Source organism: Struthio camelus, chromosome 12, assembly GCF_040807025.1.
Source record: "Struthio camelus isolate bStrCam1 chromosome 12, bStrCam1.hap1, whole genome shotgun sequence".
NCBI lineage: Eukaryota > Metazoa > Chordata > Aves > Struthioniformes > Struthionidae > Struthio > Struthio camelus.
In genome coordinates this window covers 3764132-3788723 of record NC_090953.1, presented here as the reverse complement: position 1 = coordinate 3788723, position 24592 = coordinate 3764132, and the positions used below count along the sequence as shown (strand labels likewise).

The 24592-nt window shown below is 49.9% G+C and overlaps 1 protein-coding gene across 5 annotated transcripts in view; it reads right to left on the bottom strand.

Moving 5' to 3' along the window:
- IGDCC4 (immunoglobulin superfamily DCC subclass member 4) overlaps positions 1 to 24592 on the bottom strand; it is a 108575-nt gene that overhangs the window by 49008 nt on the left and 34975 nt on the right. For all 5 annotated transcript variants that reach the window (XM_068958179.1, XM_068958180.1, XM_068958181.1 and 2 more), the window contains 3 exons: positions 22533 to 22862; positions 13639 to 13780; positions 7222 to 7355 (listed from right to left, as the gene is read on the bottom strand). In XM_068958179.1, coding sequence (XP_068814280.1) covers positions 7222 to 7355; positions 13639 to 13780; positions 22533 to 22862 — 606 coding nt within the window. The remainder of the gene's footprint in view (positions 1 to 7221; positions 7356 to 13638; positions 13781 to 22532; positions 22863 to 24592) is intronic.

The following is a 24592-nucleotide window of genomic DNA, read 5'->3' as shown; positions in this document are numbered from 1 at the left end:
GTCTTATTGCAGAAAGCCTCAAAGACGCAGTGATTAGCCAAGCATCATTTAATACAGTAGATCTGGATTAATAAGAGACACACATGGAGGACTGCAAACCATCCCCAAATCCAGCCGTCCCTGGTCTCCAGGAGTCAGACGCCGTGCTGTCTGTAACACGTGAGCCAGGCCAGACCTGACAGCTCCAAACCTCGTGTGTAGCCACTGCTGCGTGTGGAAGAGAGCGATTTCCCCTCAGGAGCTGGAAACAGCTCACCTATTCCCAGCCTTACATCCCCTGCTCCCTTCTATTATCCTTGACACCTCTCTTGCCACTCACGCCAGTGCCAACCCCGGGCCTTAGCTGTTCTGCTTAATGGGAGGTGAGGGCTCTGAATTTTGTATCAAACCCTCTGTCACCGCGGGCTGCTAGAGCTGTCAGGACTGCGGCATATCATCACCCCGCAGAACTTCACAGACAGCTCAGCGAAAACTCCCCCTCCGGCTCCCAGGGAACAGGCTGCTGACGCTTGAGCTACGCAAAGTTTTCCCTCAGCACTACGAGCGGTGTTATACATGCCGGCCCTGTGCTGAGTCCAACCAAGGAGAGAGCATGCGTTTGGGTGGGCGCCTGATGCAAGTTTGCACCAGCCCTTCACAGGTTTCGCCCAAAATCTGTGGTCTCAGTCCTGTTCCATACTTGCTTGAAATCACTTGACACTGCTAGGCTCAATAAAAGGGAGAGAGAGTGAAAGTCTACAGCTCTTGTTAGACAGAAGGTCCCACCCAGCTTTAAAAATCTATTTATTATGCCAGAAACGCTCTGTACTCCTTTTTCCATCTTGCTGTCCTCTGAGCTCATACTTATCATGGCTCCCTTTGCACCTTCTACAACAGAAGGAGGATCAAAACCCTTCTTCACAACCCACAAGATTCATTACGCAAACAGCTTCATTTACCTGTCACCCAAGAAACCCGAGCCTGGAAACACATGAAAGTCGAGTCCTCGCAGCTGAGCTTTTGTGACGTCAAGTGGAGAGCAACTCCTGGTTTAACCGCTAATAAGGAGAGGGAGCAAAGGGAAAAGAAAAATAGGATGGTAGGGAAGCAGAGAAGAAAAAGTGACAGAGGTCTATGCCCAGGAGAAGAGGCACAAGTTGCTGAGGCACAGCACACTAGCTGCAGGCTGGGCCTGGGATCCCCCTTGCTCCAGGGGGGAAGCGTCACTTGCCGCTTAAAGCAGCAACTCGCAATAGAGACACAGCTGCTTTATTCCACCCCAGATGTGGTTGCATTTACAGCGCAACCACCACAATGGTGCCTTCAGTAGCAGGACCAGGAATGACTCCTCTGAAGGGGCTCTGCTCACATCCCCCTGGAGTTAATTTCATTTGTTTGAAAAGCGTAACATAAATGAAAAGTTTAGGTCTATCATCATTTCACACCATACAAACAAGGGAGGAATGAATATGTCAGAGCCGGTATGTGGCAGCAATGCCTGGAAGCAGAGCCCAGACTGATATCTGCTCCAAGAGAAAGAAACAGGAAAGTTTCAGCCTCAGCCACCTCAGCTGCCAAGAAACGCCACTAAGGTCTCATTCAAATAAGGAAATCTAGTTTAATTGCTGCCTGTAGATATGGGAACCTGCACACCTCCAGCACAGGGAAGAAGTCTGCAACGTCACTGTCATCTGAAGGTGAACAAAGTACCATGTTTTCTCTCATCACATTTCCACGACTCCCTTGTCTCCTCAAGGCCCAGCCTTAAACATCCTCTTGTTCCCACAAAACACGGTCGCAGGTAGCTCTCCCCAGCAGTTCTGGCCCCACAACATGGCAGGGCCCTGCTGGCTCCTGCAGGAGGAAAAAGTCCCCCGACCAGGCTGGACGGTCACCCCATTCTCATTAACAAGGCCATCTCCATTGATGGCAGCACACGCAACAGGATCAACGCCTGGCAAGGTCGGAGCAGAGCAGCACAGACCTGGAAGTGAGCTGTCCTGGCCCCACACCGCACGGCACCCGCGTTCAAAGCTGCGAGGGGAGCACTGTGCACGTTGTCAGGACTCAGGCTGAGAGCCAGCCTAGCATCCAGCACGTCATTCGCACATACAGGGACTGAAAACCCACTTGTGGTAACAGTACGTCTGTTCCTGCAAGGTGGTGGCCAACTGTGACTGCTGCTCACTTCATCACCACCTTCCCCTCCATCCCCACAGCTCATCACATTCACTAACTGCATTTTCCTGCAACCCTTTGGAGCAGGAACCACCCAGGTCCCAGCACCCCAAGCCTAGCTCTCCCCTTAGCACCTATAAGCCACTGCAATACAAAGACCACAGGAAGAGGAAAAAGTGAAGGTGTTTCAGCTGCCTCCAAGCCCTGTCCCTTTTATCATATCTCATACAAACATTTGACTGAAAAATACATTTCCTGGGACACTGCTGCAGCGAGCTGCTACAACTGTCAACATAAATGATGTTCTGCCAACGGCAATCTCACAGTGTCATCTCTAATAACACAGTACTAAATCCCAACTCACAAGGGACGTGCTCATCTGCTGGAAGATTCTTTGGTGGCATGCTCAGTCCAGGCCCCAGCCCTGCTGTCCTCTGACCCATCACCATGAACCATCCCTTCGTTCCTCCGTTTATTCCAGTGCAGGAAAAGGCTCACACAGAGCACGCTTGAGACCACCACACTAACACCTTCTCCCAGCTGCCCTGTCGGTGTTGGAAGAAGGCTGTTATACACACTCATTCTTGCCAACCTGGCCTAAGGTACAGCTTTTATCTAGGTACCAGAGTGACCTACAATCCACCCTAGCAATCACAGCCACTCTGCAAGCACAGATCAGAAACTGGGTGCAAATGACAAAAGCGGACAACAGCGTTCTTCACAACACCCACAATCAGATACGTACTTGCACCCTCTCCTGGGAGGGCAGTTGGATGTCCGACCCACCTGAGTGGATGGACCTCCAGCAATGGCCTGTAATTCTTCCCCAGACTGATCTCTCCTAAGCAGGCAACTCCAAGCCTATTACATTATCCCTATTTACAGATGCAGAAATTAAAGCGCAAGAATGGATTCTCCTCTGTGGCACAACGTCAAAAAAGAAAGGAGAACCCAACAGTCCTGGCTCACAGGACAATGCTTTGCTCACTAGGCTGCAATGACTACCATGCAAGTGTGAAAAAGACATAAACACTGAAATCTAAAGAATGGAGCAGCGGTATCAGGATCCAAAATGGATGGAACTGCTTTAATCTCTTGTACTTTTCCCAGCCTTGTATAAACTCCACTATATTATAAAACTGCTAAGATCTTTTAACTTCCTTTAGGTCCTTTAGGACCAGACTGTCTATAAATACTCAAAGGGTTTAAAAAACAAGCAGGAAGGAGGATTTCTTTCAAGATCTCAATACTGTGCAATTAAAACGAATAGACTGAGCTGGAGGAAAGTGAAATCTAGGTTAGCTATGGCAAAGAGAGATCCTAATATCCCTTCAATGGGGGAAGATCCAGTAGGATTAGGGGGAAGTCATGCTGCTTCTGCCATTTAAAAACAGAACGGACAAGATCCTTGCAAAAACGTACCACACTAGCCGAAGCACAGCCTCCAGTGGTTATTTGTGGTGCAGCAGGGGGTGCAGGTCATGTTATACTAAACAGGGTACAAAAATAACATGAGAGGCAGTCCCCATCTCCAAGACAATGGATAGGGAACAAATACTGAGCACAATGGGCAGGGGGGAAAAAAGCAGGCAGGTGAAGTGACCTACTTGAGACCACACAACAACCTGCTCCCCAAGCCATTCTCCTGCCACGCGAGCAGAGCTAGCTCGGTTTTTAGATCTACAGCACTGCCCTGCATGACTCCAGGAGGCTCCTAAGTCACAAATGCCACCTAGAGAGGTGCTGCTCTGTTGTGTCTGCAACTCAAACACTTGTTATTAGCCTGGTCTGCCCACCCTCATCTCCCATCACTGGCCCTTCCTTGAGAACTGCTTTATGAAGCATGATGGTGCTTTCCTGCGTGCATCAAGGACCCAGGAGCGTGGGCAGGACCCACAGGGAATTAACTCTTCATAGATGAGTTCAGAGTAGGGCTCCAGAGCTGGCTTGCAGAAAAAGGAGCAACAAGAAACAAGACACAGCCCCATCATGAACTGACCCCAAGTAAAGGCAGTGCACACAGTCAGAGCGCATGGGAAAAGTGTCCTGCAGCCAGCTCTTAATGCCCTTTTTGGCAGAGAGTGCAGCAGGGCTGCAGTGTTCATTCATCATCTGTCCAGGTGAGGGGTGAAGGGACGGAGCTGCCAGATGTTCGACACTCCGTCTGCCAGGGAGCAGTGGAGATCCAAGGAGAAAATCAAAGTTATCCCTCTGCTTCTATTTCTACAGCAGGCTCTGTTTCAGGGCTGCATGACTGTATCCCGTTCTCCGTCTGCTCTCCTCCCTTCCTGCTCAAAACACCGCTTCCCCAGGGAACGTCTGGAAATTTGCACCATGAAGTCTGCACAGCCTAAACATCTGCAGCGCTTACAGCACCACTGTGCACTGTCACTCTGCCCTAGCATGTGTAAGGCCAGCATGTGTTTAGCCACTGACACATAATACAGCCTTCCTCACGTGACAAGGGAAGTCACATCGCAAAGGGAAATTACATTTTGGGGGTTTTTAGGCCATGCAGATACGACAGAAGGGGATCGTGCTAATTGCTGTCTCTACTGGGAAAAGGCTTTTAATAAGGGAGATGGAACAATTCCCAGCCATCATATCTGGACGAGGGGGAGGGAAAGCAGAAAAAGGACAACCGGGCAGAAAAGCTGTAGGGAAACGGATTCCTTTGCTATGCACAGCCAGTTCAAATCCAGCTATGTCTGGCAGGGGCAGAGTCGTGAGCACGAGATGTTCCCAGGCCTGCGAGCTGAGGGCTGGCAGCCCAGTGCAAGTACAAGCATCTGCACTGCAACCAGCCCAACCCCAAACCCCATCACTAGGGCACGGACACAGTCGTCACCACGCAGCAGTGCCCAGTGCTGTCACTGGGATGTCAACGCTGCAGGCAAAGTTAGTAATGAGATACCGGCTCCCCCTGCACAAATCCTTTCCAGGAGCTCTTGCAGTGGAGCCAGGCACTGAAAGCCTAGACTCTCATCTTATCTTAGAAATGATTCATTAGCCATCAGCAGGGAGGGAAGATGATGTTTAATCGCTCCTGCCTGCAGATACAAGGAGTTTGGCCTCTGACATTTCCAAATAAGCAACTCGAGCAATACTAAATGCTGTATTCTGGGCTTTTTGTTCTTTTGTTGTTGGTTTTTTCCCCCCCCCTCTTGTTTTTACAACCAGCAAAGGATTTCCATCAGACCAGTTCACTCCATCTACTGCCAGCTGGTTCTGAACAGGGAGGCAAACCAGTCCAGGCATCCAGAAATGTGCCTCTGATGGTGAAGTGCTGAAACAAAAAAGGATCAATACAGTGCCAGTCACTCTCAGAGAAGTGTGTGGCCTGCAAAGGTAACTGCAGTTTCCCATCTGTCTCAGAGATGCTTTTCCCCAATTATAAAAATCCCCAGAGATTTAACAGGCATGTTTTTCATCCCTATCAGCTCAATCTGGTGAAAAACTCAACCTCGCATATTTGTTTTTGCAGCCAGCGGGTGGTGCGGCGCTGCAGAAGCGAGATTTGGGCGAGAACTGCAGGCAGAAATCTGCTCGGCCGGCTGGTGCTCCAGAAGGAATGCTTCCCATTTAACCTCTTCCATTGCCTCCATTTGCAAAGCAGATTAAACATCACGCAGTTACAAGATACAATTATGCAGAACTAGTTGGGATGCCAAGGACAGCACAGTTACTTCTGCAGCTTGATCAATACTACTTATCAATAGCGAACCAGAGGCAATGCGGGAGCTGTTGCTGGAGCGTGGAACTGCCCGTAGCAAGCACTCCCCTAACCCCTGTGCTTCATTAAGCACGCAGAGGATGTGGCAGGGGCTGGCAATTAGATGCAGAGAGTTCAACTGCTCACGAATTCTCCGCAGATCCCACACAGATTACCTCCACGACACAATCCATTGATCAGAGGTGTATTCTCAGGCTCCACAGTTAATTACGCTCCCTGCTGATGGATGAACAGCAAAGCCAGCTATGTGAAAACACATTACTAGCAGAGCGCCAAACAATACAATCCTAAACAAAGACAAAAGGGGCTTGGAAGGATTTCAGAGCTTTCAAGGTTAAAGCTGCCTACAAAATACATTGGGGTCAGCATGAACAAGGGACAGACATGGCATGGGGGCACTGTCCTGGGACAGGGGAGTAACTGCTCTGCCAGACTCCCAGCCCTGGCGAGTTTGCTCACTTGCAGGGTGCAGATTATATCATACTGGGGAGGCAGCCAGGTGTGCTGGGAAAGATGCTGAAGTCTGGAGACCCCCAGTGTGCTTACACTCTTAGCTACGTTCTCAGGCCCAGACTTGCCCGCTGCACTCTTGGTTTACAGGAGAAGGAAAAAAAGAAAAAAAAAAAAGGGGGGGGGGGGGGAATGGCACTCAAACTGAGGCCCAGATCAGGAGACAAAGGACAGCTGAGTCCAAAGCCTTGCTTGCATGGTCCAAGCCACCAAAAGAAATCCCAGCTGAGGCTGTTCCCAATACTGCGAGGATCTTCAGAGCCTTCCTGTCAGCTTAGCAAAGAGCTGGCAACACAAGACAGAGTGCAGATCAGGTGTTACTGTTCCTAACCTCCTCTGGACCCTGCCGCGTCACCCAGCACAGACACAGCCCTGCCAGCTACTCCAACCTCCAGCTGTTTATCTTGCTAGCTTGGGCAAGCAACTTCCTCGCTTCCTGCCCAGCCTTTACCTGTCTTGCTGTCTGAGACCAGAAGGCAGCTGCTGCTGTTATAATCCACCTGCAAAAGAGAATCCCAGAGTGCACACAGAAACAACCCCATGATCATTTGGTCAGCAACATGGCCCTGGGACTGGGGCCATGTCACACAGCCGTGACTCTCAAGTGGCAACACTTCCCAACCCAGCCCACTTACCCCATCATACTAAAGACAAGTCTTTTTTAGAAAGCCTTCTCCGCAAGTTTTGGCCAAATCCTCCCACACTCAGAGCCAAAGCAGCAGGAGAGATCATCACTGACATTTCAGCTCAGCTGGCCATCACACACAACAACTATCCAGCACATACGTACTCAGGCCAACACACGCCTGCTTGCATCTTACCTTTCAGGACACTGAGGACCGCATCATTGCTGTAGCGTTTCCGAGCGGCGTTGGTTGCCACGCAGTGGTAAGCCCCAGCGTCACTCTCCTGCACATCCACAATTTGGAGGACACCATTTGGAAGAGTTATAAACCTGAGTGACCAAAAGGAAGAGCATGAGACAGACTGCTCCTTGCCAGAATTATCCAATCAAATCAAAATCCTTTTATCCCTTTTCTCCAGCAAATGTATCACACGAGGGTCCTGGTAACCACGGAAGAGTGGGGCTGAGAACCCCTCTGAGCCACCCAACCGGCATTTCTTGAAAAGCAGCAGGTACAGACCTATCCATGGCGCTAGAGTCTTCACAACATAGGATCAGCTTTTCAGAGACCACGCTGACAGGCTTTGCTGATACAAACCAACTGTATAGAAGCAAACAACTACACATGCGCGTGAACTTTTCTGCGTACAGAAATGCAGACCTACCCAGGTATGCAAGTGCCTTTGCACCCACAGTCCTCTATGACCAGCCACTTGCAAACCTCTTTTCACAGAGGTTTGGTAGCCAGGGAAAAAACACTGCAAGGAGGTCTCATCATCATCTTTTCCCTACTGCACCTCACGCGCATGAAGGAAGGGCCAACCAATACACAGCTACACCTTCATGGCCCAAAGCAGCCAAGACACTATTCCTGTAGCGAGCAGTCACCTGAAATTGCACTATTCCTGGGCTGTGTTGATTGCTTTTGTTCTTCCAGGAGTTTCTAGCTCTCCAAAGCTCAAACTTAACACCCAGGCGTTCAGTATCCCCCTATTTGTCCATGTGGTGTCACAGGGGAACACTTCCACGAAATAAAATGGTTACATGGCTCGTGACATGAACGCAATCCTTGCTGCATTATACTAAACAAAGCAGATGATTAGCAATTAGCATAAAAGTAGGAGCTGGCTGTCAGCATCTCCATTTTCTGCCTGGATTCCTAGATGGCAGCCTCTTTATTCTTGAATGCAAGGCGCAAAGCCTACGTGATCCTTTTTAATTATATATGAGATCCATTTTTAATTGCCAGCCTCTATAAACAGAGCTGCCGAGCTTTGACAGGCAGCTCTGGGTTATCAGTCTTCATTATGAAGAGGGCACATTCAAAGGTAATTGCTAAGGGGAAAGGATAGCAGCGATTCCACAAATGGCACAAAGACAAGTTACAACCACGAATGCCAGTCCTTCCTTCCATGACCATCCCAATAAGTAACCCAAATATTAGTAACTGTGGTTCTCCAGGTGCTGAGACAGCTGGAGGGCCATGAGAGAGGGTCACAGAACCAAGAGGACCTGGACAGACCACCCACTGTGCGTTCAAGGCACTATCACCAACAGCACGCTCATTCCTACAAACTTTCATCTAATCCAGGTCCTAAAACCGCCAGTGATGAAGGTCCTTCCCATGCTCCAGGCAGTCTGTTCCAAGGATGAACATCCCTACTGCTAGTCTAGTGCCTATTCTGAACCTCAGGGGCTACAATCAGAGCTCATCACTTCTTGTCCCCTTCACAGCAGATGTGGAAACAAGAGATCTGGTAGAGCCACTCCAGTGACCATGCTGTCATTCTGGGCACAATCCTACAGCTTGATTCATGGACACAGCCTTGCTGAAGCTTCCCACGTAAGCAAGGGAAGCTTCAGCTTTGCCCTATTGCCCCAAGTCCCTAAAGCCATGTTCCCACTAGCTACAAAGACACACTTTTCTCAGGATCAAGCTGCAGTGACCTCAGAGGAGGCAGTACCCAGACAGCTCTCATCAGGACATAGAAGAACAACAAAGATTTGCATCCTCTCAGCTCTGTGCATGGAAAGCTTCCCACTGTGATAATATTTATTTTCAGTATACATCTTCAAGTCCATAATTAATACCAATATATTTCAAACACTACGCAAGACATCTCCCAGCCACAAAGAAAGCTCAAGCGCGTGTCACAGAATCATTGAGGCTGGGCGGGACCTCTGGAGATCATCTAGTCCCAATCTCCTGCTCAGAGCTGGGCTTGCCCCAGTACGCCCATGCTTGTCTTGCACTAGGGAGCCCAGAACTGGGACACAGCACTTCCAGATGTGGTCTCACCAGCGCTCAACAGGAGAGTAATAATTACCTCCCTTGACCTGCCGGGAACGCTCTCCCTAGTGTGCCCAGGATGCTGTTGGCCTTTGCTACATAAGCCACAGCCATTACGAGCTCATGTGCAACTTGTTATCCATCAACACCCCCAGCTCCTTTTCTGGAAAGCTGCTTGACAGCCCACCAGTCCCCAGCCTGGACTGGGGCATAGGGTTACTCCTCCAAGGGCAGGACTTTGCATTTCCTTTGTTGAACTTCATGAGATTCCCATCAGCCCATGTCTCCAGCCCGCCCTCTGAAGGCCCCAAAACCCATCTCATGTATCAACCACTCCTCCTAGTTTGGTATTGCCTCCAGACTTGCTGGAGGTGCACTCTATCCCATCCTCCATGCCTTAATGGAGATGTAAAATAGAAGATGCCCATGAGCAGTTAGCTAGTTTTTATTACATAATCATCTGCCATCTTCCAGGGAAGGGGTCAAACACCAGCATTGCCTGTTTTGCCTGAAACATCAGTGTCCAAAACCAAGGGATCAGAAACCTCACCGGTACCCCCAGAAAGTTTAACCCAAGGCACCAGCATAGCTGCTTGCCACTGTAAGGCAAGGCAGTGCGGAGCCCTGAAAACAAAGCACAAACCCTGAGCAGTTCTGCGCGAGAGAACAGGGCGGCAAAGGGCTGATACACTCAGCTTCTCCTGAAGGCATGGAAAGGAGCCCCCCCCCCCGCCCCCCCCGGGCCTAGCCTCCATCTTTGCAAAAAATAGCAGGAGGAGGAGGAGGCAAAGGGGAGCAGGGAGACTCAATCAACAGGAAGCTCAGGATGGTCCCTTTGGCAAGGTCAGCAGTAAAGAGATCCACTTACAGGTAAGTCCTGTTGCGGAAAGCAAGATAGAGCTGAGCATTGCTTTCCCAAGGAAGCAAGGAGGGAAGAGAGGTGGGATTTCTCTGTCACAATCTCTCCTAGCCCCTCACAAAGCCCCGGCTCTTCAGGCTCCCTGCAGCCCTGGACCAGAGGCCTGCAGGTAGCCTGCAAGGGCATTTCGCTCCATCCCCAGGCTCTCTCTCCCCAAAGCAGTTACATTTGCTTGGTGATTCAGAGCAGACAGTTGGCACTAGCTCTTCTTGCACACTAAGGGCAGAAGGATCTTTTTTGTCTGCTCACCTTCACTACAGGATCAAGTGGCAAACAAAAGCCAAAGGACAGAAGGACAAAAGCTCCGGGAGAAACAGAAATCCCGGATCCTCGGCACTCTCAGGAGTTTCACTGGTGACAGCTACAGCGCTAGGACCTCATTCAGGGCTCATCCCACCCCAGGAGTCTGCCTTGAATGGACTGAAAGGGAGATCCCGACTTGCAGCAGGTAACTATTTAAAGGGCAGCTCACTAAGACCCAGGCACAAGCATCACAGGCAGAGAGGGCAGTAGGTGAAAAGGTTAACAGGGCACAAACAAGTAGCTGATTCGCTCTCCTCCTCCCAGCGCAGACTCAGGGACAGAGCGCAGAGGGGCTGACAGCTTCTCGCTTCTTCAATGACACTTACAGGTCTTGAACAGCAATGCTCAAGAACCGCAATCAAGAGCCACAGGATGCCGTCCAAACCTTGTAACTCAGTGCATTAGACTGCATGGAGAGCAGGGAATATTACAGCGTTAACAATCCAGTTCCTCCCTTACTGTCCCCCCCCCCCCCATAAACTGTTGACACATGCTTTCTTGTAGCCTTTTAAAGGTATACAAAACAGACTAAACTACCAACCCTTGGCAAGGCTTAGGAACCTGCAGCTTTGCTGCAGAACACAGAGGGGCCGTAACTTGAAGCTTGCAAGCCTCTTTGCTCACTGCTCGAGACCCATGTACGCGGCTATAAGCCATACTAACGCACTTCTGACACAAGAGAAGTAAGCTCCATGTAGAGGTAACCTTCATTCAGGCAAAACACAGAAAAAATACTACAATTGCAGATCATGTGACCTCTAAGGTATGTGTTTATGTGCAGACCTCCAAAAGGCATCCAGATCTTAACAGATATTCACCTTGGCTCTAGAGAAAATAAAAATCTGCTTGGAGCCTGGTGTGAAACCCAGCTAGCACCTAAAACAGAAGAGACTACAACAAAAGATGCAGCACAGACTCCAAAGGAACTGCAGTCTAGAAAATTCCTGCAAGCCACTTCTCAGGAGCTGCTATAAATTTAAGACCATGTTTTAGAAGTACTCTAGGAGCCAGGAGAACAAATTACTTCTGCGCCTTACTCCTGTATGAAAGTTAGATTCTGCCCTGAACTTAAGTTAGGTAGGAAAGGGTTTTTTGAAAACACCACAAGGCATCTCTCCCCCCTTTGGGTTGTCTGAAGCGTTTTTTCAGCTCAGCTTTTAAAACCTCTGAGGTGGCACCACGTGAGAACCTGCATTCAAGGGCAAAGGCCAAAGAGCGTCCAAAGGTGCAATCAAAATCAAAAAGAGAGTAGTTGTTAGTGTGTTGCGATTATTCCATCCTTCACTTAAAAGAAATCACAAACGCTGATGCAGTAGCATTATCTCAAGGGTTGTATCTATAGCCCCAGAGTCTGATTTTGTTCATATAACTAACCTTGCTCTTTCAGGACATGGAGTCAGCATCTTGATGCCTACCTATCCAAATGATTGCTTTTTCACAGACTCATCAGGTGCATGCACAGAAGGCAGTCCACAGTAATCAGACTGGACTGAGATCCGGTCCTTAGGCATGATGAGGTAAGGATAACAGAGCGAGGTCTGGTTGGCAGCCAATGTTTCCTGGAATTCGCTTAATTCCTTCGAAAGCTGGTTATACTAAATCCAACAACAACAACTAAACAACAACAAAAAAGCAAATCCTTCTGAAACAGCATATTAGCTAAAACAGGATTGAAAAAGCAAGATCTGCAGCCAGAGATTACAGGCTGGCTTTTACAAGGAAAACAATTTTCAAGCTGCCCATGTTGAAAGCAATCTCCAAGCAAGTAATTTCACAACATCCATCGAGCTGTCACATTAAAAAGTCATTGCCCTATCTGTGGCACACTTCCCCCTGCCATCTCTTCTTTTTACCTCCCCTCCTCTTTTTTTTTTTTTTTTTTTTAATATTTCATTTTCTTCTCATTACAAAGCAACAGATTCCTATGAGCCTTCAGGTGCAACACTTCAGACTTAAGGATATAAGCAGTTATTCTTACAAAAACGGTCTTTGTTGTAAAATTATTCCTAAATCTCCTCACCATCACCCCTCTTCCTTCATGGCTTAACTTTCCCTGAGAGGAAAATGGCTCCTTCTGCAAAATAGGAAACCAGTTTTTAGGAACTAGAGGACAATGTAATCACTGATCCCTTGCAGCAGTGATGTCTACAGACCAACTAATAGTTAACTTAATGGCTCATCCACTTCTCATGCACGTAACTCAATTTCATTAAGAAAGAGGAATTATGCTGCAAGATTCTTATCTTTTCTCCAAATTTGAAAACTCAAATTTTTACTAGGTGACCTCCAAACAGAGGAATGAAACAAACGGAAACACCTCCTGGGTTACTGAGCACAAACAGTGCTCCAGAAGAAACATTAACCTCAAGACAAACCTCATGGGGGAAACTGTACCCCAGCACCCTGGCACTGTTCCCCCACACTCATCTGGGGACAGATCTCTCATGCCAGGCCCAATCCTTCAGAGACTTCTACCTCGGTCAAAGAGAACTAACCAAAGGCAGCCCAGACTGCAGCCTGCTCGATGCTGTAAAAACTGACACAATTTCAAGTTTCTCCATTCACTTTTACACTGCTGCCTGATCTTACCTTCCAAATACTGTTTTTGGTTTCCCTTCAACTATCTGTATAGGGAGTAAATGGCTGGTATAAACTACCAAAACTGCTCATCCTTGCGCACAGATCTTCCAGACCACTAGAAAACTGAGACTTAAGTCTCATTTGGTTACTTTGTTTATTAGCCAATTTCTATCCAATTTCAATTCCATGAAACTGTCATTTATACACTGAGCACTTGGTTCATGACAAAGGTTCCAGGCCAAGAGATCAGTAGAAAAAGGGCTTAATTCCTTTTCTTTTTAGTGGGTTAGATGACGTTTGCAGGAAGGTTTGTTTCATTTTGGTGCTTTATGGATCTCATTTGTGTGGATCCCTTGAATATCTGCCCTTACAGCAAGTCACTTTCAGGTCCAAACCTGAAAAGGTTCCTCATTGTTCCTCTCTTCATTCTACCTTTTTATGAAAGATTTTCATCTCCTAAAAGGTCAGAATTTTTTTTTTTTTTTTTTTAAACTAAACCAGGAAAACAATCAGGGTATCACCTGGGCTCTGCTGGAACAGCTACGTGATCTTTCTCCCACGTGATGACCGGGGAGGGCAGTCCTTCAATGCGACACTCAAACCGGGCGATGCCATTTTCTTCCACTGTCTGCAACTCCGGCTGTTGGAAAAAGCGTGATAAGGCTGGGGAAAAGAATAAAAGAGGAGTTAATACCTCTGCTGCGAAATGCAAACATATTACGATGCATAAGCTAAGAGCAATCCCTTTCTCTATTAAAGATGGCCTGAAATGTAATTTGTCACTTCCCCATGCCCTACAGGCCCTCTGCAGTCCTAATAACAGTATCTGAAACATTTCAATGTGCACATTTGCTTCTGCCTCATTTTCTCCTTGGAGGCAAGTGTGAGAGAGAAGCCAGGCAACTAGTTGGTTTTGCCAGTTGCTTTCCTAAATTGCTTCCCTCTCTGTTCACTTGCTCCATTCGGCTTCACAGTGTACTTTGGGAAGAACATGCAGAATGAGAAAAAGGGAAGGGAAAATGCTACTACCCTGACAGATGAGACTTCTGCCTTGCCTTGTGGCACTCCTGCAGCCACAGGAAATTAAAAACAAGGCAAGAGAAAGACTGAAGCCAGATATGGCCAGCAGTAAGTTATTTACTCAAAACAACTGCCAGTGGGCTGGCAATACTGGAGACTAAGGTGAGAGAACAGAAGGGTTATGATCCTCCTTCTCCTTTAGTGAAGGTTTTTGCCACGCAGACAGGGCGCCCCTTTAAAAAGGTGAAATTTGTAGGCATCTCTGTTCCCTCTGCTGCATCTCCTGTCACCTCTTTCTCTTCCATACATTATTAAGCGGCACAATCTAAGCTGATACAATGAAGCCCCAAAGTTTACAGCAGCTGAAGACCAGTCCCCAGAGACCTGAAAACCCACGTAGCACGTAGTATGAACAAACAGCAACGCCGCTGCCACTGCCAGTGGTGAAAAGGCTCAGTAAGTCCTGGCGAGCAGCTCCCCGCTCTCAGCTGCGTGCTCTCTTTGCTCTCCCCCACGACAGCAGACATGTATATTTTCTAAGTCTCATCAAAGCTGGTAAGAGATGCAGGACATTCCAGCGAGCCATGTTCAGCTCAGCGCATTTTGCCACTTACGTGCAATGGATTACCAAAGACACATTTCCTCGCGTCCCAAAGCAAGGGGCTGCCTGCTATTCCCCCCCCATCACCTGCTAGACCTGCGTCTACAGGCTTGAAATTCACTGCTGAGAACCGAATCCTGCCCTGCGCCATGACCTAGCCCCACCAGCCTGCTGCACTGGGCTCTGGAACGGCTCTTCAAAAGCAGAGAGCCAAGAAATGCACCCATGACAGATTTCTCATTAGGACGTGCAGGAGTGTGACTAAACGGCAACCGTGATTAAGGAGCGCAGAGTCCCTCCCACGCTGAGCGGCATGCAGGAACGGCCGGGCTTCCCGAGCTGAGTGGCAGCTCCCTGGGAGAGCCAGCAACGGCTGAGAGCTCAGCGGATGCAGGAGGTTCAGCCCTGACAAAGCTGAGGAAACCTTGTTTTGTCTGTTAGTGCCTTCTTGTGATAACTCTTGGGGCTGGATGCAGAGCCTGATCAGCTCTGTCATCTCCTTTTTGCAGGAGCAGGATAAGGTAGCGAGGAACACTAAAAATAAATCAGCCCTGCAAGCTTTGAAAGCAGCAGCCTGCAGCCTCCTCTGCGGTAAAGGCCATGCACTGACTGCCGAAGGAGGGAACAAGGAACATGAATCTGTTGCGGTCAGAAAACAAAACCAAAACAAGGCAAGAAGGGCGACAAGGTTTCTCTGATGCGGAACCGAACAGGCACCCCAGATCTCAGCACCAGGGAAGCTCAGGCAGAGAGCCAGGTATATTCCTGCTGCGCAAACGTCCTCCACCCCAGCCAGGGGCTGTGACCGCGGCGACCTCGTGTTGCTTCTCTCATCCCATCGCGGGGCACAGGGGTGCAACGGAGAAGGCAGTACATGCCTGGCACCTAGAGACTGGCCCAGCCTAGGCACAGAGCTGGGTTGCAGACAGCCGGCACTAGGAGGAAAGGAGAAAGGTCAGACAGAGCAAGCTAAGCCTGCTGTGGACGGAGACGGCTGGAGAGCAGGCCCTGCTGCTGTGGCGGCTGTGATGCACCGCAGACACACAGGTCACAGCCGGTGCAAGGTAAACTCCAGCGTACTGCTCACCCTAGGGCCACAGGGATATTTAGGATGGTCTGTTCTCCTCCCAAACACACATTCTGAAGGGAGAAATTTTTGCAGAAGTACTGCAAAGCGAGAGGTCTTCACGTAGGGAGGCAGGGAAGGAAGATGCTTGAGGGAAAAAGGGAAACAGGACAGATATATACCCAACGTTTTCCAGCTCCCCAGCTAGGGTTTAGCTTTCAAAGCCATCCCGAGCCACAAAAAAAACCTCCCAGCCCTGTTTCACTGACTACCCTGAACACCCTAATAGGCCACTCAGTAAAGATTACCCGCCGCAGGCGAGAAGGTGAAGAGCATTACAGCAAATTGCCATCAGCAACGTGCCAAAGCACTACCCTCTGCGCCCACAGGAACGGCGCGCCCAACTCCCTCCAGGCTGACATGCTAAACCCAGCTGGAGTTGAGCCGTTTGTGCCAAGGCTTTTAGCCCCGAGCCCAGAGGTGACTGCAGTAGAGGGGGAAAAGACAGCACCCTCCCCCTCTCCCATCAGCCTGATCCACACAGGAGGCTCAAGCTTGCAAAGACTGCCAGCCAGCAACACTACACCCCAGGCAGAAAATGCAGCGTATGCAAGGAATTTGGCCTTCTGAAATTGGCTGGCTGTTCTCTCCCACAGCGCTTTGCCACCAGATTCTCTATCTACCGACTTGTCCCCTTCATACCTTTTAAAAGTATTATTAGGTATTTTTAAGGTGGGGGCAACTACAGCCCCCCCCCCCCCGATGACATGCACAGCCTGGACAAGCCAGCTCTGAACAGCCCACCTCTCAACAGGGCAGAGGGAGGGAAGGGAAACCTGCCCAGAAGTCATGGTGGGGATTTGCCGCAGCCCTGCGGCGTGATGGAGGCAGAGCCAGAAACAGGGCTCAGTCCGCAGAGCCATACGGCGGCAAGTGACTTGTGCTGCCTAGCTAACCCTCGCAGGACTTGCTCCTGCCCTCTTTGCCAACGTCCGTTCCCCAGGCCTGGAGCCTGCGCACAGAGGAAGCGCTGGTACGGACCCACATCCAGAGCAAAAGAGCAGCGCGACAAGGGGGAGCGGAAGTCGCCCTCACAAACACAGGGCTCCGGCACGCAGTCCCTTTCGTCTGCTGGAGGTGTCCCGCCAAACCGGTAAGAGGCTGCCACTAGGATCCCCAGCCCGGCTTTGCCTACAACCACAATCCACAATGTAAGTCGCACAAAATCCATAAAATATTATGGATTATGCATCCTTAAAAGCCAGACGCACACTGTGTTATGGAGAAGAGCACCTCTCCTTTGGAAAGGGGAGCACAAAAGCACGTGTACGTTTACTCCTGCGCCCCCCCCCATGCCCCTCCAAGCACCACCACAGCTCCGGCGCACACTCCCTGTATCTCCAGTCATAACACACAGCGTACTGCCAACACGCACGTCTAGCCGCTGCCAGCAGAAACGCAATACGAGCCCAATCCCTCCAGGCACAGCAAACGTCTTCATCTGACAGCTACAATTACAGTAATTTTCTAGAACCTCCCTCGCACAAAATGTTTAAACGAAATTAACAGCTTTAACAAATCTTCGCAAATGTAGTTATTAACAGGTAGAAAGCTACACCTTCCCACAACTAAAATAACACCTCTGGAGCGCGCAGGGCTCCAAAATCTGCAAACCTAATTAATTGCCCTAAACAGCTATTTACTCAATAGGTACGCTCACACCAAGAATCACTGCAGATTCACTCGTTCGCCACAGCCAGCAGCAGGAGAGGCGGACCATGACCCGGCTCGAACCTCTGGTGGCACGCGGGGAAGCCGGGGAAGGAAGGGCAGGGAGCCACAAGGCATTGTCACGTCACACATTTACTACCTGGCATCAAAATCCAAGAAAAATGGAACAAGCTGAGCGCACAGGTCACAGTGGCCCGGCCGGTCCCTGCTTTGGTATATGCTGTCCCAAGGCTGCACCCGCTGCCTCGGGCAGGCGGTCCCCAGACCTTCTCCCATGGTTGTGGCCGTGCCTGGCGACCAGAGCAGCTACCCAACACTATCCCATGCTCCTCCAAGTGAGGGACTGCACCCCGGACACACACACACGAATGTCGTCTTTGCAGTTCCTGCAGGAGGGCTGCCTTTGAGGCCACCTGGATCAATCAAGCATGGGCATATCGTAGTTATCATGTCTGTGCATATAACAGGAAGCCTATGCATTTTGGCAGCTACCATTAGACAAGAGACATGATTTTTGCCCGTGTTTTACTCCCTGTCACTAATCACCTCCAGAAACCCACAACCCAGCTCAGCCTGGTCGCTGGACACCGCTCTCCCTGTCACCCGGCCAGCCCCGCACACACTGCCCAACCTCCGTCACTCCCAGACCTCACCACCGAGAGGGTCTGTCTGCTCCGGTCAGTCTCTTTGAGCCTCCTGACTCGCTTTCGTCTGACACTTTCCCCTTCCTTAGCTGCACAACTATGAGCCCTTACCCACGGAAAGGCCTGAGCTGCCCGCAGCTTTCAGGGCTATGGGGAAGGAGAAGCAGACTCCTGCAAGCCTGAAATGCAGCGGCTGGGTTTAACAGCATAGAAGCAGCACTGAGAAAGGCAGGAGATGCACGAAATGACCGGCTCACAACCTCCTGCACGCGCCAGTGAATGATGCTGCCAGGGACTAAGCACATCATGGGCAGATAGGAGGAGAGGAATTTACCCTGGAAAGGTTACTGTATTTCGCCAGCTGGGGAAAAGAGGGGGAAGGGGGGAGGGGAAGACATCACACACCACAAACCTTTAAAATCCTCATTTGCACCAGCTGAATGCTAATGTAGCAAGTGCTTCTGCCCAACCCACAAAACAAAATGCAGAGGGAGATGCATTTCATTAACCAATTCCCTCGCTGCTCTCCATTCGGAAGTGAATATGTTGTCAGGTGCATTTGCGTGCCACAGAAGGAGCACTTTTCCCCTGCAGATGGTAATAAAAGGAGATGAATGAGTACACATAAGGAAAGACAAGCCAGAGACAGTTCACCTGAAATTCCCTGCTTCTGCGAGAAGCTCAGGACGGGGTGGAGAGACGTGTCACCTAAACTCCTATGGAAAATCTGAGCTGGGGAGGGAGGGGGATGAAGGGGGGAAAAAACCCAGCAATTTAAGTCAGTCTTCCATTTCTGAGATACTCCCACCATGCTCACTCGAGGGCACCAGACAATAAACCCAGGTCAGTAACTGAAGCACAAACCCCTGCAATTGGGCAAGAGACGTGGTGCCAGCTTCAACATACATAGCCCCTAAAAGCGAATATACCCTAACTCAGAGCACCTGGGGTTGGGGCAAGCGTAGCTGAATAATCCACTTGGAATAACGATGAATGTGCTCTAAGTCTCTCAGTATCGGTGTGCAGGACCCTTGACTCCATCTATCCAGTGCTCTGTTAGAGCCCCCCAGGGTTCCCTTTGCATAATGAAATACTGCTAGTGGCACTGCAAACCCCCGTGCCAAGTGGGGAGCAGGAGGCAAGGGGCACCAGCAACCCGTGGGTGCTGCATGCCAAACATTTTCTGAGCAAAAAAAGACGACTCACTGCAAAGGTCTAGGCCAAACACAGAGCCCTGGTCTGGCAAAGACTTCACCTCCTCTCAGGAGCGCTGATTTCTACAGCACTGCTTGCAGACTGAAATATATGCTTGGCCAGACCTCGGCCTATGCCCCCTCCCAGCATAGGGGGCCAGAAGACTACGTACATCACAGCGCATAGAGCCCAGCTCTGGGAGTTAGGATATCCGTTCTACATCTTCACCTAGGACAGCCCTGGGCAAGTGCAAACACGTCTCAGTCCCAGTTTCTCTACATGGGAGATGCATTTCAGGCCTGCTTCCCATGATGGGCTGTGCAGCTGCACTCATCAACATTTACACAGGTCACAGTGCTAGAGCGAAGGGTTACTACATTTGCATTATTTTCTAACCTCACTTGTTTGCTAGGTCAAGAAACTATTTATTGACACTCTTACACTTAAAATAACTCCAGGAGCCACTTCTGAATACAAGGGAATTTATACTCGCATGCTGCACAAAGATTCAGGGGTTCAGATCTTGGAGTGTTATTCTCTGCAATGAAAACAAAAAGCAGCCTGAACTGAAGAGCCCTTCCTTTCATCTCTTCTATTACAAACAGGTATTACCTCACAAGACAGTCCTGACACCACGCAGAGCCACAGACGCTGTCACGTAAACAGACACGTCTGTCCCAGCCTCACGTTGCCCCTCGTTGTCTGGAGTTTCCCCTTCGAGTTCAGAGATTCGTACCACACTGAGATGGGGCAAATTCTGCCTGTGGGAAGAGCTGAGCAAACCCACTGGTACCTACTGTGTTCACCAGCTACTGAGAGCACTACAAATACTTGGCTCTGCCCTGGTCTCACCACTACCTGCCCAGAATCAAACTCCCCGAGTCCCCTCTGTGCTCCTTCCCAAGCTTCACTGACCCTGTTCACCAGGGAGCCCGGGAGAGAGCGATGGTGGCCTGGCAGTTGCTCACAGCATATCAGCTCAGGCACAAGAGCTAATACAGAGCAAGGCTACACCTGACCAAACCCAGCGTATGAGGATCCAGAGCCCTCTCCCAGCCCTGCCATCCCATCCACTCTGCATCATGACCTCCCCCCTCTCAGCTCCTTGCAGAAGTGAAAGCTTACCCAGGTCCTTACAGGACCAGACCAGCCTGTCGCAGCGAGGCATGCCGGACACTGTTTGATCAGCTCATTTGCAGGGGTGGTCTTCAGGCCCAGCACCAGGAACTGGGACTGCTAGAGAGGGACCTTCAAATCAGCCAAGAGGTGTCAGAAAAGGCTACTCTGCTCTGCCTGCCCGTTTCTGTTCAAACTCTCCCTTTTGCAGTTCTGACACCGACAGTCCCGTTCAAAAACGGTGTCAGCAACTTGAGAACAAGAATGGCCAAGTAAGCTGCATCAGAGGGGAAAGGTAGCCATGCAGGACACAGGGAAAAGGACACAGGGAACCCTGTGTCCTTTTCAGCCATACGGGCCCTGGCAGGATTTGTCAGATGCAGATAGGGATGATGGCAGAAGGCTGCTCAGGAGCACAAGTCCAACACCCAGGTCTAGTTTGTTCTCTGAGAGGGGAGAATCCTGCAGCAGACATTTCAGACCATGCTGATGCACAAAAGGTTCCCCTGTCTGGGAAGCCAAGAGTCAGCTGCTCTCTCCCTCTGCACAACACACATGAAGAGCGGAGTGCTGAACACATCCCTCCATGCTGGGACACGCTCACTGGCACCCAGGCATTGTAAAACTGTTACAGGAAGGAAAGCCTACCTGCTTCCCTCCCAAACCTGAAGTCAGCAGCACTGTGCCTTAACGGAGCATGTTTAGAAACCAAAATTCAGTGCGTCTGTCTCATCTTGGACCCTGGCACTTCCCTAGGCTCCACCAGGCACACGGAGAGCCACGACACTCTTGCTCGCTATAGTCACCAGCCAGGGCTCCGCTCAGAGAGGTTGCCTGGCCAAAGATTAAGCCCCTGCTCTTCCGCTACTCACTGTGCTCCAGTCAGAGCTAAGCTTGCACAAACAAAAGCCATCAAAAGGGGAGACATGGGATATCCTGTCTGTCAAGACCCCACGGTGTAGAAGAAAGACGCAGAGGCCTCCCTTGGAGCCTCAGTCCTCAACTACTTTCACAGTCTATCGTTTTCACAAGACCACATTCAGTTGTGTTAAAAGCCATCAAAGTCACCAGATCTCATGAAAGGGGAGAGCAGCAAGATGCCTCTAAAGACTTGTTATGATCTAAGCTAGCTACTGAGAGCAGGGACAAAAGGGAACTTGGACCACCTGCATATAGTCTGGCCTGTTTTTAGTGCTTTCTACCCCTTGAGCGGCCACCCACATCCACCTGACCATCTGCCAGACATAACTCTTATCAGTAGACCCACACTTTTCTCTCAGGGCAGATCCTGACCTGGACAGAGCTGCAAGCTCTCTCACGCTGCCTCTGGGGTTTGGATGGGACAGCATGCCAAAGCAAGCTACCCTGTCCCACAGGCAGCCAGTCCAGTCCAGCTGCCCCCGGGCAAGTTATGCGGGTGCATTCCTGCACGTACTGCACCGTCACCTACTGCCATGGCCAGTTCTGCCCCGATCAGCACGGCTTTCTCAAACACTCAAGCTTTGAGATGAGCAAAAGCAGTGAGAGGAGGGAGTACCTGACTGCTGGAGAATGGCCTGACCAACTCACTACTGGGAACCGTTCCTCCTACAAGAGCGATGGTCCAGGCCAAAGGATGCTGGAGGCTCAGAGCAGCAGGAATTAGGGGACAGCAGCAGCCACAAGGCGGCTCTGGTACACATAACGATAACACACACAACGATAACGGCTGCATTCAGCTCATCAGTAGGATGATCACTGTCTCTTCTAAGCTGGGCTCCAAGGTGTTGATTCCCGCACAGAAGACAAGTACTGGCTTTTGGAGAGTTAGGAGGATCCTGTCTTTAATTCACAGCTGATAACACTTACCTGGGAGAGTCACACAGGATATTAATAGAGGGATAGGAGAAAGACACCACATCTTATTCGCGGATGATCCCAAGTCCCACTTAAATGTTATTAACAGAACTGCACTTCATAGACACTTTAGCCCAAACTCTCTGGAAGGCAGACTCTTGTATAAACACGAGGAAAAAAACAAACAAACAAAAAAACAACACTTACTTGAAAATCTGACTGCAGCTGTTTGACTGGTGACAGCCCCTAGGGAGCTGTGGGACACACAGGAGTAATTACCCTCAGCACCGGCCCTCTCAGGATATTTGCTGTCCTTTGCCACAGCCTGGGATGAGATGAAGAGCGACCCATTCGGAAGCACATGCAGATGTTCCTGCTCCACTAACGGAAACCCATTCTTCTTCCACGTGATATTGATCACCTGTTCAACAGGGGCCACATTACAGTCCAAAACCACAACTTGGTTCGGCTCCAATATCACCTTCGCAGGACCAGCACTACAGCTCAGCTCCAGAGAATCCCCTTCCAAGAGCTTCCCTGTAAAAAAAAAAAATTAAAAAAAAAAAAAAAAAAGATAGTTGTTTCTTTGGGGGTTGCTTTGCTTGGTTAACCACATCCCCAGTTTTGCACAGCAAAGGAAGCACAGTCCTCCATGAGTGTGGTTGGGGATTACAGACAAAATTCAGCCCTGCTAGATGACCAGCACCTCCCATGACAGGAAAGACATCAAAAGAATGTCTACAAATGTGACCTGTTATCTCCAAGTGTTTTATGCAGTACAGCTGAATCCAGAATGAATGCAAGCAGGGCTCTCCCTCTGGAAAAGAAAGGATATTCCACCTGCAAACCAACAGACGAAGAGACAGTTGCATCATGCCTTACCCAGAACATGCCCTAAGGCAGCTTGCCTCCTGCAAGCAGAGGCTAGACCGGGGACCAGCAGCGAGTTAAGCTGAACAGGTCTCAGTCTGGCCACTTTCCAAACCCATGTACTCATAGGAGAGCTCCACCTCTGAAACAAGGCTCAGCATTTACTAAAGGAATATTGCCATTAATAAAATGCATTTGCTGTTAGAGTTCTCCAGAGACACTAAGTCAATGTTAGCTGGCAGCGCTGCTTCCACACACCAGCAATTTCAATCTCTGCTGTGTTCAAACCATCACCATCCACTCTTTTTATGGCTCCGCTCCAAATTATTTTGTCACTGCTCCAATCAAAAATGTTTCCTGCCTCTATAACAAGTTTATCAACACTGGATATGAACCACATGGCTCCCTGCCCGTCTCCTATCACAGAAAGCTACAGATTAATTTTATAGGAATTCAAACACCCTATTAAACCTGCTACTACCTACTGCTGATAAAAGGGCTGCATTTTAAAAGAGCGTGTGTTAAGCATGCAATTAGGGGCAATGACACGCAAAATTACACATGCGGGGAGATGGAATTATTTCAAGGCGTGTGCTGGGAACTACAGGTGCCCCTGAAAGGAAGGGCCCAGCCCTGCCCATGCGCATGGCTAATTCAGTACCTGTCCAAGCCTGTGGGGCAGCGAGCTTGCCAGATTTGCAGCAAGTGCTGCTATAAGCATCTGTGTTTGCACCAGCCCACTGAAACGCAACCCCCAGTCAGACCACTGAGAACTTGACACTGGCATGCTATGTCCCTTCAGTGATGAGCAGGCTCTGCACAAATCCTGCCTGTCCCTGCCTGCCTGTTTATTGCCATCACTGTGGGACAGAACAGACCCTGCCCCAAGCACCCCCTAACTTCCCTGGGATGTCTACATTAGGAGGCCAAGGGCTCACAGGGTTCTCCCCTGAGATAGCGATCCCCCATGGTGGTTTTCTGATACTTTCCACTGAGGTCAGAGGAAACCTACAGACACAGCAGCTGAGACTTGGGCAGCTCAGTTCACTTTCAAATGACAGATGGGATGAACCTGGGTTCTTGCTCCCCTCAATGCCTTTGATGAGCTCTGGGCAACTCATTGCACAAGAACAGAGACAAGGCATCTGCTCTCATCCTGGTGAAGACCCCATTCCAGATCCCCTCAGTCATCAGCACCGAGAACTGCAGAGAGTGTCCTGGGGCGCTCTGCACACGCAAACATGCCAACTGCAGAGAGCCAGCGCAGGTACTATAACACATATCTGTGCTTGCAAGGGGCCATTCCCCTAATCCTCTACGTTAAACCTTGGAGGATGTAGAGAGGCACATTTTACACATGGCTGCACAGAGCACACAGTGTTGCACAGCCAGCACAA